General features: G+C 50.1%; 7 protein-coding genes across 7 annotated transcripts; 5 read left to right on the top strand and 2 right to left on the bottom strand.

Moving 5' to 3' along the window:
• Positions 1–131: 131 nt before the first annotated feature.
• On the bottom strand, positions 132–643 carry N7506_003291 (uncharacterized protein; the record flags this gene model as incomplete). Its single annotated transcript, XM_056952586.1, has 2 exons — positions 132–383; positions 470–643. 2 exons carry the CDS (start codon positions 641–643, stop codon positions 132–134), a joined length of 426 nt encoding a protein of 141 aa, XP_056814278.1.
• A 4,410-nt stretch (positions 644–5,053) lies between these two features.
• N7506_003290 (uncharacterized protein) lies at positions 5,054–6,106 on the top strand (the record flags this gene model as incomplete). Its single annotated transcript, XM_056952585.1, has 1 exon — positions 5,054–6,106. The coding sequence occupies one exon, from the start codon at positions 5,054–5,056 to the stop codon at positions 6,104–6,106; it is 1,053 nt and encodes a 350-aa protein (XP_056814277.1).
• Positions 6,107–7,013: 907 nt separating this feature from the next.
• Positions 7,014–8,170, top strand: N7506_003289 (zinc knuckle domain protein; the record flags this gene model as incomplete). The annotated part of the gene is made up of 3 exons (XM_056952584.1): positions 7,014–7,536; positions 7,632–7,721; positions 7,773–8,170. 3 exons carry the CDS (start codon positions 7,014–7,016, stop codon positions 8,168–8,170), a joined length of 1,011 nt encoding a protein of 336 aa, XP_056814276.1.
• Positions 8,171–8,882: 712 nt separating this feature from the next.
• Positions 8,883–9,174, top strand: N7506_003288 (uncharacterized protein; the record flags this gene model as incomplete). The annotated part of the gene is made up of 2 exons (XM_056952583.1): positions 8,883–8,972; positions 9,079–9,174. The coding sequence occupies 2 exons, from the start codon at positions 8,883–8,885 to the stop codon at positions 9,172–9,174; spliced, it is 186 nt and encodes a 61-aa protein (XP_056814275.1).
• Positions 9,175–9,201: 27 nt separating this feature from the next.
• Positions 9,202–9,600, top strand: N7506_003287 (reverse transcriptase; the record flags this gene model as incomplete). Its single annotated transcript, XM_056952582.1, has 2 exons — positions 9,202–9,246; positions 9,292–9,600. The coding sequence occupies 2 exons, from the start codon at positions 9,202–9,204 to the stop codon at positions 9,598–9,600; spliced, it is 354 nt and encodes a 117-aa protein (XP_056814274.1).
• Positions 9,601–11,056: 1,456 nt separating this feature from the next.
• On the top strand, positions 11,057–11,599 carry N7506_003286 (uncharacterized protein; the record flags this gene model as incomplete). Its single annotated transcript, XM_056952581.1, has 1 exon — positions 11,057–11,599. One exon carries the CDS (start codon positions 11,057–11,059, stop codon positions 11,597–11,599), a length of 543 nt encoding a protein of 180 aa, XP_056814273.1.
• A 675-nt stretch (positions 11,600–12,274) lies between these two features.
• Positions 12,275–14,131, bottom strand: N7506_003285 (uncharacterized protein; the record flags this gene model as incomplete). The annotated part of the gene is made up of 4 exons (XM_056952580.1): positions 12,275–13,088; positions 13,165–13,436; positions 13,491–13,519; positions 13,693–14,131. The coding sequence occupies 4 exons, from the start codon at positions 14,129–14,131 to the stop codon at positions 12,275–12,277; spliced, it is 1,554 nt and encodes a 517-aa protein (XP_056814272.1).
• Positions 14,132–14,868: the final 737 nt, after the last annotated feature.

Raw genomic sequence — 14,868 nt, 5'->3', positions numbered from 1 at the left:
TTGAATAGATTGGTCAAGCTTGACTTAATCGGAGTACGAGCCCGTTATGTACTTTTCGACCTTGTGTACGACCTATGTCTTCCTAGCCCTGGATTGTCTCAGCTTTGCGTCTATCACCTATTGATGGCTGCTTATGCGCACCATCTTATTCGAGGAAAACGTTCTTGTGCTTGCATCACGTCAATCTCCTTAGCGAAAGTCACCGTGCGTTCGCATTCCACAGGCCAGATGGTGCCAGCTTTGCCCGGGTCGACAAGGGCAGATAGATCGACGGGCCGGTCCTTGATTGCCTCCTCTGCAGACTCATTGATGCCGACGAACGGTGGGATCCACCATGGCGGCACCACATGCGGTATACGCTTTTCGAGCCGGTCAAGCTGCACCTTAAATTTTTGTTCGAGGATGTTCGAAAATCGGTCGAGGGGGCTCTGTTCGCTGCTCCTGCCGACCTCGGTTGAGGCATGTCGACGTATAGCGGGGCGGTTCTGATGCGCATCGTGGCCTCCAATGCTGTTTGCTCGAATTGTTGCTGCACCGGGAGAAGATGAGCTTCTACGTCCACCGCCGCACCGGCTGTTGTCCGAAAAGCGCCTGTAATGATCTGAGCTGCACGCCTCTGGATCCTCTGGATAGTGCTCGTCATGGCGCTTCCTCTGCCTGTGTAGCTGCTTCCTGGGATGTCAATGTATCCGACTGCCTCTGTATCCTGTGTCTTGCATGCCTCAATCAGGTCTGCGTTGTAGAACAGGTAGAGAATAGGCGAGACCGGCGATCCTTGCGGGATGCCGGTTTGGATCGGCGTCGATGGGGCCGTGAATTCCTGCAGCTTGAGAGTCGTAGTACGGTCGCAGAGGAAGGACGCGATCCATGCGTAATTTTGAAAGGTCCATTGGGATACACGATGAATAGCAGACATATGGTGTAATGGAATAGATCAACATAGCTTACCCAGCTTACCCAGCTCTCTTGGAGAGCAGAGCATGACGACGGCGGCTCCTTCTCGGAGGTCTGTACTTTGTCGCTATAGTTTTCCGTGTAAAAGAAGCTGACCAGCTTTCCAACAATAATTTTTAAGTCATCCAAAAACTCATAGACGCCCGATGACCCCTCCTAGACGAATCAGAGCTCGTCATTAATAGTGGTATCGCAAGTCACTGACCTTGAAGTTACCAATACAGGCGGCATGAAGCACATCCGATTGAGAGCAAACCACAACTTTATGTACATTGAACTTTTCTCCCTCGCAGACAAGGGCCAGATCTGTGAATTCGCCAGATTTTTGACACAATAATCTGTAAGCCTAGTCACACTAACACTTCTTAGCTGACAGTAGAATTTGTGCACGAACCGTGAAAGAGCTTCCAAGACACCTTGGGATGTTGTACAAATGGCTTCCTCCATTCTGAGCAGTTTCTTTCCGTTTAAAATTATCGAGGCGCGTGAACCGAGTTAGCTACTAACCCAAGATAGCAGCGAATTAGCCAGCCGGGTTCTGCTCTACTTGTCTCCCGTTAGCTTGACTAGCTAGAGTGTGGGCGATGTTTCCGCACTGCCTACATGTGCGTCCTTTCTCTCGAGTTATTGGCCTCATTGGTGTTTCTGTGAGCTTTACGGGATACTCTGCGCAATTTTGAAGGAACAATTGAGGGTTGGATTCGGCTCTTGAAGCACAGAGTGACACCAGTAACCAATTGATTAGGCGTGATGTTTGTATGACGTAGGCGGCGGGTTGGGTGGCCTTGGAAAATTTCCAGCTCTGTTTGAACTGCTTGCATAGAATATTCTATTTAGGGATGGAAAACGGAGCCGTATGGGGCTTTTGCCTTGTGCCTGTTGCAGGAGTTTATTGGCCCATTTTACTCCAAGCTCCACATTGGAGTGCCATAGCTCTCCTGAGTCTCTTTTCTGCGCTATATACTCTAATCCGTACTTCCAATGGAGTAGATGGCTTTGTACGAAGTCAGCCATTCATTCCTATTGCCAATTCTGCTCGTTAACTTTCTAGCTCAAGAGGCTCACGAAGACATCATAATGCCTCAGCATACTGCCTCTCATTGGGGGCTTATTAGCGATGGGATCGGCAATGGGATTGCTGACTTCGTACGGAGTGTATTTCGGGGAGCTGGACTGGAGCAGTGACTATTGGAGGCTTCAATTCCAAAGGCCAACTACTCCCCAGACATCTTCAGTTGGCTGGACCACTGGACAGCAATAGAACCGTAGGAGAACAGGCTGGAGAATCGGGTAGGTATGACTTTCGAGTGGTCCGGTCCGACCCCAGCGCTCGGAATGGGGCGGAAGTACTCACACCATTTTCCATGGAGGCAGGCTGAAATAATTTCTTTCCAAAGACGTGGAGGGTGTGAGGATATTAGGAAATGCATGGACCTTAGGTCCAGGTAGAGAATAATTTGTTCTTTAGCCAATCCTATTCAATCAACAAAGAGGACGGTGTTTCAACATACCTTCTAACCACTTTTCACCACTTTTCTGCGGTTTCATATTTAAAATTTGAGACACTTACAATTATTCCACCACCACAGCTTTCCTCTAGGAAGCTAACCCGCGATCCTGAGAGCTTCAAACCCTTTCCTAGGAGTAACCGTGCCCATTGTGAGGGTCACACGTGTAAGTAGATCAACCAAGTTGTGCATCACTCTCTAATTGCCCTCATTTAAACGTCTTTGAATTGAAGGTTTTTGGTCATAGTTTCATCGCCCGCGAGTGTTTTCCTCACGTTGGTCATCAAGCTGAACCTCCATGTAAACGATGAGCTAATTCCATTTCCATACGATTTATTTACCCTATTCATAAAAATGCGGCGAACGTTCAAATGTGAATATTGAATTATGAGCTACGCACCCCAAAAAATCAGGGAGCCGAAACAACCAACAGTATGGTCCTCGCGATCAAATTGCACATTGTTACTTAGATATCACTACACAAGGGAAAATTGATCGGATTATAAATGCCTCAGGCAGAGATTGAGGCGAACTGGAAACTATTCACAGAACTGTAACCACTATGTATAAGTATGGACCTCCGACTGTACCATAGTCCATGGATTCTGCCGGCAAATCGAGCTCCGCCTGAAAGAGCCGTTCCCCACCAAAATGTAAGCTAGATCACCGACGACCGAAACAATCTGTGAAGAGTGACGAATGATTTCGGCCTCCTGAAGCTTGTGACATCTTACAACCATGTTTGCCATTGGGGAGATAAGCGTTCAGGCGTTGCTCAGTCTTCGTTGAGAAGAGAAAGAAGGCGCGATTGAAGAGAGAATGGTCATATTTTTAATTTCGATTCATTGTTCGGCCAATCGAGCTTTGCAGTGAACCGGATGGCGAAAGACCCGCGGGGAACACGTTGGGATGTCGGGAGTATAGAGAGTACCTTGGTGGTGATAAGGCAGACAGGACTAATGCTGAATTTGCCTCTCCAATACTGACAGTATCTCATATCTGTTCGTCGAGGAGAACGTACTAGGAAGTTGCCCACCAGTCTGAATATTAAAAGAAAGATTGCAGGATTCCAATCCATAAATATTTGGTTGGCGTCGTGAGTCATGATCCTACACTCCGTAGATGGCGCGCGAATTTCCTATCGATCTCCATAGATCGGCCCCCAACACTTTGAACTTGAGTACCTTGGGCGACTAGACTGAAGTCAAAATCCGCACTTTGCTCCCGCTTTTACTATGATCCGTTGGTATCTATAAAACATATCTTCTCTCTTGTTATGATTCACGGTTTGATATTCAAGTTCAGTTATCCTCACCGTCATGTGCTGCTTTGATCTACCACAATACGACGACATCTGCCGAAGGGCGTCAAGTCGAGATTTCGGGGGAAGGACACGTTCAAGGCAAAACGAGCAGCAGTATCATCATCACACTGGCATGTTAAAACCCGTTTTCACCATTCCTGGAAAGTCAAGACTTTTGCAATCCGGGTTCCCATATCACGAATCATTGGTCCCTGCCCAGGTGCATTTGTCATATAAGCTCCAGCTCTCCGCCACTATAGCTTCTTGCGTTCGGCAAACGGCTCAAGACCGCTTCGAGATATTGACTTGTGGGCTGGTTTCAGGTTCAATGCTACTGCTCATGATCGGACCGTTTTGTCTCCCCGCCGGCATTTCCGCTGCTCGATCTTGTGCTCGCGCGATAGAGCAGGAAAAACTCCGGAAGGTAATCCAACTGGACCAAACCTTCAATCAAGTTTTGAGGGAGTGGACTGCGCTGTACTTCTTCCCACGCAGGTTGATAGTGAGGTTGGATGTGCCTGATGACGGACATGAAGATATCCAGGTACCCTGTACCTGTCTCGAAAGGCGTGAGAATGCATCCAATAATTGCAATTTAGTGACGAAAGAGGGGCGTGTTTTTGTTCTCTGGGTCAGGTATCTCAAAAAACCGAGACTGGTTGTGACTCGAGTACATTTGTAAATTCTGATCGATTATAAATTGTGTTTAACTAAGATCTGGTTTCTTGGCAATCTACCGGGTGGATTAAAAGCGTACGAGTCTGCGCTTCCATGCAGAGAAATACCATCGCCTTTTGTATTACAACGTAATCTACTGTGAATACAGTTCGGCTGTTTCCTTTAATCTCCTCGTATTAGCCTGTCGCGCTCTCCAGAATATTATCGGGGATCAAAGGTCCTAAGTCGCAAGGTTTCTGGTTCTGTTGAAGAGTGGGCACCTTCGAGTTTCGATGGATCCTGCCACTCTTGTCACCACGAATCATATGCTTCGCCAAGTGTCTTAGCTTATGCCAACCCAATCTCTGGACGTGGTCAGACCCAGTTTCCGTGTTTACTGGGGACCTTGAGGACTGTAGCAATATATTTGAAGGACAGATACTTCAGTTGAGTTGGAAATGTCGATGCACTTTCTGTTTCGCTTTATGTACACTTGGATTTCGTTACTATTAGGACTTTTCTGCACATCTCCTCGACCGACTATTTTCGTATCCCTTGCTGGTGTCTATCGCGGTACTCAGCTCTCATTTGACTGAATCCTAATCGGGAAACCATATTACGCCTTATCAATATGGACACTGACCTACTCGGATCTCTCACCAGACGAGGCGACACTGACAGTGCTGATGCCTGTGACACTGGTAATGAGTATGATGGTCGGATGGGCCTCCGTATTTCATCTATTTTTGTCATCATGGCTGGCTCCATGATAGCCGCAGTTTTCCCCGTTCTTGCGAAACGTTTTGTGGGGGCCGGAATACCATCCTGGGCATTTTTCATAGCGAAATACTTTGGTTCCGGTGTCATCATTGCGACTGCTTTTATCCACCTGCTCGCCCCAGCTGAGGAGGCTCTGAAGAATGAGTGTTTGACTGGTCCTATCGCCGAGTATAGTTGGGTGGAAGGCATCATTCTCATGACTGTTGTGGTTATGTGTTTTGTGGAGTTGATGGTCATGCGTTACTCAAGTTTCGGTTCGAGCCACCAACATAGCTTCAATGACCACAGACATCGACCCGTCGGGGATATGAGCCAGGCTACGGGTCACAAGGCGGTAGAGGACCGTCTGAGCCACTCTCGCACGCATTACGATACAGAGATAACGGGGAATGGTATTACAGCATCGGAAGAATATGCCGCTCAGATAATCGGCATCTTCATTCTAGAGTTCGGCATTATTTTCCACTCGATCTTCATCGGCCTGACACTCGCAGTGTCCGGGTCCGAATTCACCACACTCTATATTGTCCTCGTGTTCCACCAGACCTTTGAGGGGTTGGGTCTGGGATCTCGTCTTGCGACCATTCCGTGGCCTAAGTCCAGGAGCTCTACGCCGTACATTCTGGGTATTGCTTATAGTCTTACCACTCCTATTGCCATTGCAATTGGATTGGGTGTGCGCAATACTTATCCACCCACTGGTCGGACAACACTGATAGTCAACGGTGTTTTTGACTCCATCTCCGCTGGCATCCTTATCTACACCGGTCTCGTTGAGTTGCTTGCGCACGAATTCATGTTCAGTCCGTCTATGCGTCGAGCTCCTATCCGCAACGTCTTCTCGGCATTCTTCTTGCTCTGCCTTGGTGCGGGCCTGATGGCAGTACTCGGCAGATGGGCTTAGCAATGAGACGAAGAGGAAAACTTGGCCTAGAGCTGTGGACGTAGGTCCACGTTGTTTCATCGAGCTCGCGAAGGTAACTGCATCTGGAGAGGACAGGCCAAGGTGGCCTGCTTGACGTCGGAAATATTTGGAATTAAAGGTTATGACAACCTTGAGTCAGAACATAGAGCTGTTCGGCTTCAATGGAGATAAGGGGAGCCAGGATATGGTGGTCCAAGAGTGTCAAGATGTTCGCGATGCGCTATGATGTTAGGAAAGTGGGCGTTTTCGCTCTCAATGACATCACAGTTCTGTGATCTATTTTCAGCTCGCCTCATTTTTAAAACCATCAGCTTCGCTAGTGGACCTCAAACCGCCCGAATAGTGCGTTAGCTATCCGATCCGAAGATTGGAGAGATTCTGCCGGCAAATCGGGTTCCGCCTGAAAGATTTGAGTATGACAAATCATTAATCTTGGCTTGTAGGGTCAGGGTGAAATAATTTTTGCCAAATACCCGGGGGGCAAGGATAATAGTAAGAGCACGTGACTTTCATCCTGTGGAGACGGTGTTGTTGTTTGGCCGTCTTTTTAATCAGCCTAATTCTCGATGAAAGGTTGTTTCAACTACTTCACCGTTTCACCATTGGTTTGCATCTTCTGTTTTAAGCCTTCGAATTAAATTTTAATTGGTGCCTGCTGTTCTCTTGTCCCCTTGATTTCCGTTTAACTTGCAATGAAAGAACCAGTGAATTTAATCCAATCAATCAGGTATCAACTGTATCTATGACGAAGAATGGAAACAACTCTTTCTTGGCAAAAACGTTTTCTTGAGATATCTCGCCAATCAGAGGCCCTGTGGCCTCGAGAATTAGTTCATCGTAGTCGTAACCTCAAGCGCTACCACCTGATACCTATTACATAGGTAAGATGGCCGTGATGGTTGCGACTGGTGCGAATGCACAGAAATTGCCCCCTGAACGGAGAGGAACACCAAATCCCACGGTACCCGGTGACCCACCTCGATCGATGGAAGATATCGCAGAAGGGGCCCACCGGGTGCTTAATCACACCGAGAACAACGGTACAGAGGGTCGATATGTCACAGGATATATTCGGGCTGCCCGCCAATACGCACTCAACACCCAACGGGGCGACAGCCAGGGGATGGCCAAGGTGCTCGAAGCACTGACCAAGATCAATGCCGACACCGAACGTTTGAACCAGCGAATTGACACCATTGAAAAAGCAACGAGCGCCTTATCGACAGCTTTGTCTACCTCCGCGGCAGATTCTGCAGCTGCGTGGCGCAACGTCCGAGCCAGTGACCGGCAGCGCGGTCTGGCCAAGGGGGCCGCCCCGATTGCCCGGGGTAACGACACATCGTCTCCTGGGGTGCCTGAAATTAAACTCCGTGAAGACCGAGAGCTGATACTGAAGGTGGGATCTAACCGTGAGCAGATCCAGGCACTCACGCCGAAGGAGCGGGTGGAGCGGGCAGAAAACAGAGGGTGGTGATTACCCGACAAAGGAACGCTGCCTCCCTAGCTGAAGGGGCTACCTTCGTGGCAGCTCGGAAACTGCCCTCGGGAGACGTGGTTATGGTGGCCAACAGTGCTGCGGGGGCCGAGCTCCTCCGTAAGCACACCGGCTAGTTAAAGGCATTCGGGCCAGGTTCTGTTGTACAAGAACGGTCGTGGGGCGTTGTTGCATATCATATTCCAGTGAAGTCGATGCAGACTACCCCAGAGACAATGGCCGACGTCGCAACCGACCTGCTTAAACAGAATTACTGGGGCGAAGTCGCCAGGATTCAGTACCTTGGTTGGCTAACGCGACCAGGGATACGAGCAGAAGGCTCGCTCCTCATCGAGTTCACGAACCCAGTCGTAGCCAACGGCGCTATCATCACTGGTGTCGTTTGGGGGAAGCAAATCCACAATGCTGTACGCTTCTGCCGCGAGGGACGGACGAAGCTGTGCAGAAAATGGCAAAAACCGGGGCATATCCAGTCTCACTGTTCCAACGTCTTCAAAAGCGGCCACTGTGCCGATGGGCACCCGACCTCGGAGTGCCCTTCGACATAAATGCGCCAACTGCGGGGGCGGACATCGCCCAGTCAGCCGGGACTGCCCGGTGAAGGTCGCGGCGATGAAAGAGGCACAGCAGGCATTGGCCGACTGTCCTGCATATCACCGTGTCCCGCTGCACTTCCGTAACACTGATCATGGGGACAGAGTGGTACCAGAAACCAGGCAAGTCTCTGTTGAGAGGGACGACCTGGAGGCATCCATACATCTACCAAATAGGCCGCAAGAAGTGGAACCCCGTCAAGCCTCCCCACCGACCATAACTGATCTCGACCTCGAACCGGTGAGGACGGAGAGGGCTTCCCAAGAACTGGTTGAACCAGCAAAACCGAGAAGAGGCCCGGGTCGCCCAAAGGGCTCGAGAACCAGACCCAAGGAACAAGCACCACCATCTGCGAATGTCCCAGCAAGCCAACGACCAACAAGGTCCCAGGCTACGACTCAAAGATCTGAACAAGACAGCACAGGGTCTAAAAGGCGCCGTGTGGGAGAACCGGAGGACACCATGGACGAACAACCAGATCACCGCAACTGGTTTGACATCCAATTTGCACAGAGCGCCCTCCCACGGGAAGACCTATCCGTTCGAAATACTCGTTCGAAATACTCTAATACAACGTACATAAGGCGTGGCCAATAATGGCCACCTTTCTCTGAGACAAGAAGGTTCTGGTAACGGACATCATTGCGGTGCAGGAGCCATGGAAGAATGAACACTAATACACAACCCACTAACCAGCAACCGCAGCATTCTAATTGCTCTATCCTGCGAAATCAATCCCCCGGGACAGCGTTAATGGTAGGGTCAGGAACGGGACCTAGATCTACCCGGGGTATGTCTTTTCGTGTCGAAAAAGATCGACCCTGCTACTTGGTCGTGCTAGGTGATCTTACAGGACTACTAGCTCCTAAAACTTAGAAGAGCTTACTTAGACAAAGGCTGGATAGACCTTTTTGTATATAACGCGTATAACAGGGCTGGCAGCAATACCCTGGCCTAGCTTAAAGGTGAACTAGCCAAGAGACCTATGGCAGAACACGTGGTAGTGGGAGACATGAATGCACACTACCCGGTATGGGGAGGAACGGGAACTAGAATTGATGATGAAGCTGAATAGCTGCTGGAAATTGCGGATGCTTACGATCTTGAATTGATCGCGGAGGAGGGGAAAGCCACCTGGACTCGAAACGATCAGTCGTCGGTTATCGATCTTACCTTTATTAGTTCAAGTCTCTCTAGTAGGCTAATCCTCTGCGAGAGGGCGGACGACGTTGAATATTCGTCCGACCACTTTCCTATTAGAACAGTGCTTGATATTGAAACGCTAATACGCCTACAGGAGAAACGGAGAAAATGGCATGCCACTGACTATGCTAAGCTCATTCAGAAGATCGAAGAAAGGCTATATGTAGAAGATCTATCCTAAGCAGACCCGACGCAAATCGAGTGTTAATGCATGACACTAGTGAACGTCGTTCAATCAGCAATTGACTCCTCAACCCTATGGGTAAACCCATCGGTATGGTCAAACCTGGATTTCGACGAAGAATGCAAGACTGCCGTTAAGGAATTCCGTAGCCTACGACGCAATCACACAAAGACAAAAGACCCCTACGACTGGATGCAATACACTAAGGCGCGCAACAAAAAGACACGACTCGACAAAAAAGCACTATCTAGAGCACACTGGCGCCGAGTCTAGTAGGTCATCGAAGATGGCCTGTAGGGTATGTGGCGTCTTGCTAAATGGGCAAGAAACCGCAGCGGAGCCTATGAGAAAGGACTCACTCTAGCGATAAAGGTTCAAGGCCCTGAGAGTCTAGGCGAGCTTGCAGAAACGGTCGACTAGAAGGCGGAAGCGTTCCGGACGGCCTTCTTCCCGCAACCGCCGCTAGCTGATCTCTCCGACACTGCTACCTATATCAAAATTATTAGTTACATTTTCCTGAGATATCCAAGTAGTATCTTACGCAGCCTGGTCGAATTCCCTAGCAAATTGCGCCTGCTGCTCAGCTTCTAGCGCTTTTGCATTCGGCGCCTTTCTCGCTGCGCGAGACTGTGTTGCGATTAGCAGAAGCAGGGCTTAGCGCCAACGGACTTGATTCATGAATAGCCCTGCAACATACTGGGTTATTAACAACCATTTTCTGGACGAGAGATTTCTTAAGATCTGCTTCCCAAATTCCAAGCCGCCAGGCCAAGAGCATGTATATCGCGAATAGTTATGGCGATTGAGACAGGCGTCAAAAACGGGAATCTATCAATATAAATCAGCCGCTTTATGAACGCCGACTGGGACTAATGGGCTTTGTGGGTCTAAATGGCGGCCCAGGTGGGCTTTGCCTCAGTCTATGCCATATATCCTCTACGGTCGTGTGCGGCTATTTCGGTTCTCCAACTTTAGGGAGCAATTCTTAATCGAAATGTAATCGATGTATGTAATAATATTACAGTATGTCAATTGTGATGTACGGACCACGGATACTCCATAAGTGGCGACGATTTGATTTTGTGGCTGTGCTAAACTAGTAGCCGCAAAAATCACGCATTCCTTTTTACTACTGTCTTACTGCACTGTAGCAACGTCCCCCAAATCCAGTCTTATGGTAAATCACTCTTCCCCTCGTTAAGAGCACAGGCTGGCCTTTTTGAAAAAGGCTTTTGAACTGAGCGACACCATCATCCTGGGACTTCCTTCGGAATTTGCTATTCTCAACGTCTTTTATCATTGTGCATCGTCAATCTCAATTTCAATACCGATTTTTACTTCCGAGGCGGAAATCTGGTTTAACGTCTCGCAGTCTCGTGTGGATCAGCCGCATCCTTCCTCATGTCAGGCTTCCTAAACAAGTTTCTTGGCCGTCGCGGCCACGGAGGCGGCCATGGAAACAGCCATGGAGGAGGGCACGGCGGATTTGGGGGTAGCCACGGAGGCGGTCATGGAAACAGCTATGGAGGAGGGCACGGCGGGTTTGGAGGTAGCCACGGAGGCGGCCATGGAGACAGCCATGGAGGAGGGCACGGCGGATTTGGGGGTAGCCACGGAGGCGGCCATGGAGACAGCCATGGAGGAGGGCACGGCGGATTTGGGGGTAGCCACGGAGGCGGCCATGGAGACAGCCATGGAGGAGGGCACGGCGGATTTGGGGGTAGCCACGGAGGCGGCCATGGAGACAGCCATGGAGGAGGGCACGGCGGATTTGGGGGTAGCCACGGAGGCGGACATGGAGACAGCCATGGAGGAGGGCACGGCGGATTTGGGGGTAGCCACGGAGGCGGACATGGAGACAGCCATGGAAGAGGGCACGGCGGATTTGGGGGTAGCCACGGAGGCGGACATGGAGACAGCCATGGAAGAGGGCACGGCGGATTTGGGGGTAGCCACGGAGGCGGACATTGAGATTGGGGATACTCGGAATTGTTAGCACTACAGTAATATCATACGCCTAAAAGGACGCTTAGACCGACCACGCTGTGAGAATGGAGGACAATAAACGGTTCCCGCTACTAAACTGGCCCTAAACAGACCATGAAGAGGAATCAGGTCCAGATATACCCGGGAGAGCCATTTCATAGGTGCTACTTGGGTATGTGATAGGTTTTTCAGGAGGTGAGACCATATGAGGGAGTTCCCAAAACCTAGGAATGCTTTGACGTCGTTGATGCAGGTTGGGGGTTTCCCGTTAACAATGGTTCGGTCTTTTTAGGGTCTATTTGATGCCATCACGGCCAATGGTGACTCCTAAGGATAGAGTACCTGAATACTTTCCGAATTTGAGGCCCTAGTGGTGCACTTTGGCCAAACTGGCGCCCATGCTACGATTCAACGGTTTATCAAAGACACCATGCGAGACTACCTAGACGACATCCTGATCTATAGTATAGATCGCTCTGAGCACGCCCGTCATGTCCGACTGGTTCTGCACCGACCGCGAGACGCCGGCCAGTACGCAAAACCGTCGAAGCGCGAGCTTGATGTACAGAAAACGTCTAGGCGGTTTCGCATGGTGTCGTTGATAAACCGTTGAAACGTAGCACGGGCGCCAGTTAGGCCAAAGGGCGTCACTATGGCCTCAAACAGGCGGGTTCGGAAACTCATTTCAGGACTCGCCCAGTCCGACCATAACCAGCAGTGCCACATTCATCACGGCAAGGAGCAGCCACGCGAGCACAGAAACCCCGGAAAGAAAAAAGGGGTTTCGCATAGGGACTTCTTCCACCAGAACCTCATTATCGCGCTCGCCAGACTGCTCTGTTCGAACAGTCATATAGCGATTGAAGCAAGTGAAGTAGATCAGCGGGGCTGAAACAAAGGGCAAAATTATGCTCAGAACTACCTGGCTAGCACTGAGAGTCTGGGTCAAACCCTCCCTGCCAACGGCTCCCGCGATTATGATACTTGGGATGATACTGATAGAACGGGTGATGAGCCTTCGGAGCCAGGGTCGAATGCTCCAGTTCAACATCCCCTCACTCACCATCTGGCCAGCCATAGTGCAGATAATACCAGCAGAGATACCTGACAGCAGCAGGGCCAAGGCAAAAATTAAGCCAGCAGCTGGTGCAATCGACTGGGTTAGGAGGGTATGGATACCGAAGAGGTCAGCGCTGCTGCTGTTGGCAATGTCGGAGAGAGAAGCGCCGGCGACAATAAGGATAGCACTGTTGACAAAGAGCGCAAACGTAAACAGCGTCAGGATCAACTCGATGATCGAATACTTCATGCAACCGCGAATTGCGTGGATCGTTGGGCGGTATTTCACTTGACTGCTGTCGCTTCCCAGGGCTACTGTGGACACGACATAGCCAGCATTGACATCGAATTCTTTCAAGCGAGACTGCACAATGCCACTACCAAGGAAGAGCGAGTGTGGCATGACCGTGGCGCCAAGAATCCCACAACTCTGGTAGAGACTACAGATTATCTTCAGTCAGTGGGATTAATTCCAGTTCCAAGTTTAATAGAGAAGATAATATTCCAAGAACTCACCTTTGCCCTTGAACTAATGAGGATGATGGTAAGTAGCCCCGGAAGATTTCCCCGACAGTTTGGTTCCTAATAAGGGAGAGCTGAATGCAAAAGCATACGACAACGCCTAAAACGAGCGCTACGACGAAGAGCTCGAACAAGCGCAACCCCATCATCGACCCGTTTGGTCGATAGAAGATGAGTAAGAAGAGAACATCGGTCAAGGTGATGGCACATCCAGCTACCAGAGGAATCTTTAGGAGCAAGTTCAGTGCGATCGCGGATCCAACTACCTAGCGAAGTTATCAGTACATCTGCACTGATACTACGATAGAGACCACCCTTACCTCGGCAATATCCGTTGCAATTATTGCCGCTTCCGCAAAAATATACAGAATAATCACAAGCCAGAGCGGGAAATGCTCACGGCAGTTCTCCGCCAGATTGAGGCCAGTCACGGTGCCCAATTTGATGCATAGGGATTGAAGGAGGATTGCAACAAGTTGGACAGGAGAACGACAAAAAGCAAGGAATATTTGTACGACGCACCGGCGGCAACATCTGTAGCGTAGTTTCCTGGATCGATGTAGGCTACTGCAATGAGAAACCCGGGTCCAATGAAGCGGACAAAATTAGTCACTTCCCGGGCACAGTACACAGTGGAAGACGTCAAAATGGTTTGGAAAGGACGGCGAGGTGAATCGCTGGCCCTCGAGGGAGGTTCACTCCCCGAGGTCGCAGCGACCACTTCGCCATCCGGGACATTCTCCATCCCCGGGTCTTGGCGCTCACGACTGTACAGTCGATGATCGATGAACATCGCGTCGTCCCCGACTCCACCAGTGTTGGCTACATGCATGCGATGAACCTTGGAATTAGCGATGCCGTTGAAGTCGTTCCGAGTGGTGGTGTCGGGGCTGAAGAGCCGGGGGTTCTGATTCCAACCGGAGTGCTCGAGCGTGTCGTCGGTGCGTGAGGGGCAATTCATGGTGTTCTGCTAGTGTTGTGCGAGTCCTGCCTGCATTTGTGCCTAGGGACCAGGCTCTTGATCTTAATACTGTTGGGCTTTCTGGAGTCACTTGAGTTGCGTTGAGAGTTTTGTGAGTACCTTGCAGGTTTCGAAACTGTTGTAGTTCAAAGATATGGATTGAGTTATTCTTCCAGAGGGATACATGAGCCTATATATACAGCAATGAGCCAAGTTGATTTCCAATCAACTTGGGTTGTCCATATTGATACCTCGGACTTAATTCCGACGGTGCGGCTTGGTTCCTGATCTGCACCAGCCTCATGTCACAACATTCCCCCTCAGGATCGCTTTGTTGGTAAGGCGATACTGGATTAACGCTGTGCAGGCAAGCCTCGGTAAAACCACTAAAAAACCTTCGTGGGAAAATAAAGTGGAAAGAGCGCCTGCGCTGTCACGTTTGTTGCCTCTGAGTCTCCAAGGCTTCGATTCCTAGAAGACTACAGAACTTGACAAAAGCCGTAGGTCCCAACGGCTTGGTGAGACCGTCAGCGGCTTGTTCCTCAGTAGGAACATATTGAAGACCTATCTCGCCAGCATTCAGCACTGCTCGCTGATAATGGAATTTCACGTTGAAATGTTTGGTCCGTTTGTGGAACTCGGGGTTGCGCGAGAGGGCAATGGCGGACTGGTTGTCAGCCATGATGTTGGTAACTGGAGACCGATACAGTTGTGTTTCGGCCAGAAAGGTGCGGAGC

This window comes from Penicillium brevicompactum (assembly GCF_028827555.1).
Source record: "Penicillium brevicompactum strain IBT 35665 chromosome Unknown utg000002l_segment0_segment0, whole genome shotgun sequence".
NCBI classification, from domain to species: domain Eukaryota; kingdom Fungi; phylum Ascomycota; class Eurotiomycetes; order Eurotiales; family Aspergillaceae; genus Penicillium; species Penicillium brevicompactum.
The sequence above is the reverse complement of the archived record's forward strand: the minus strand, read 5'-3'. Positions and strand labels throughout refer to the sequence as shown.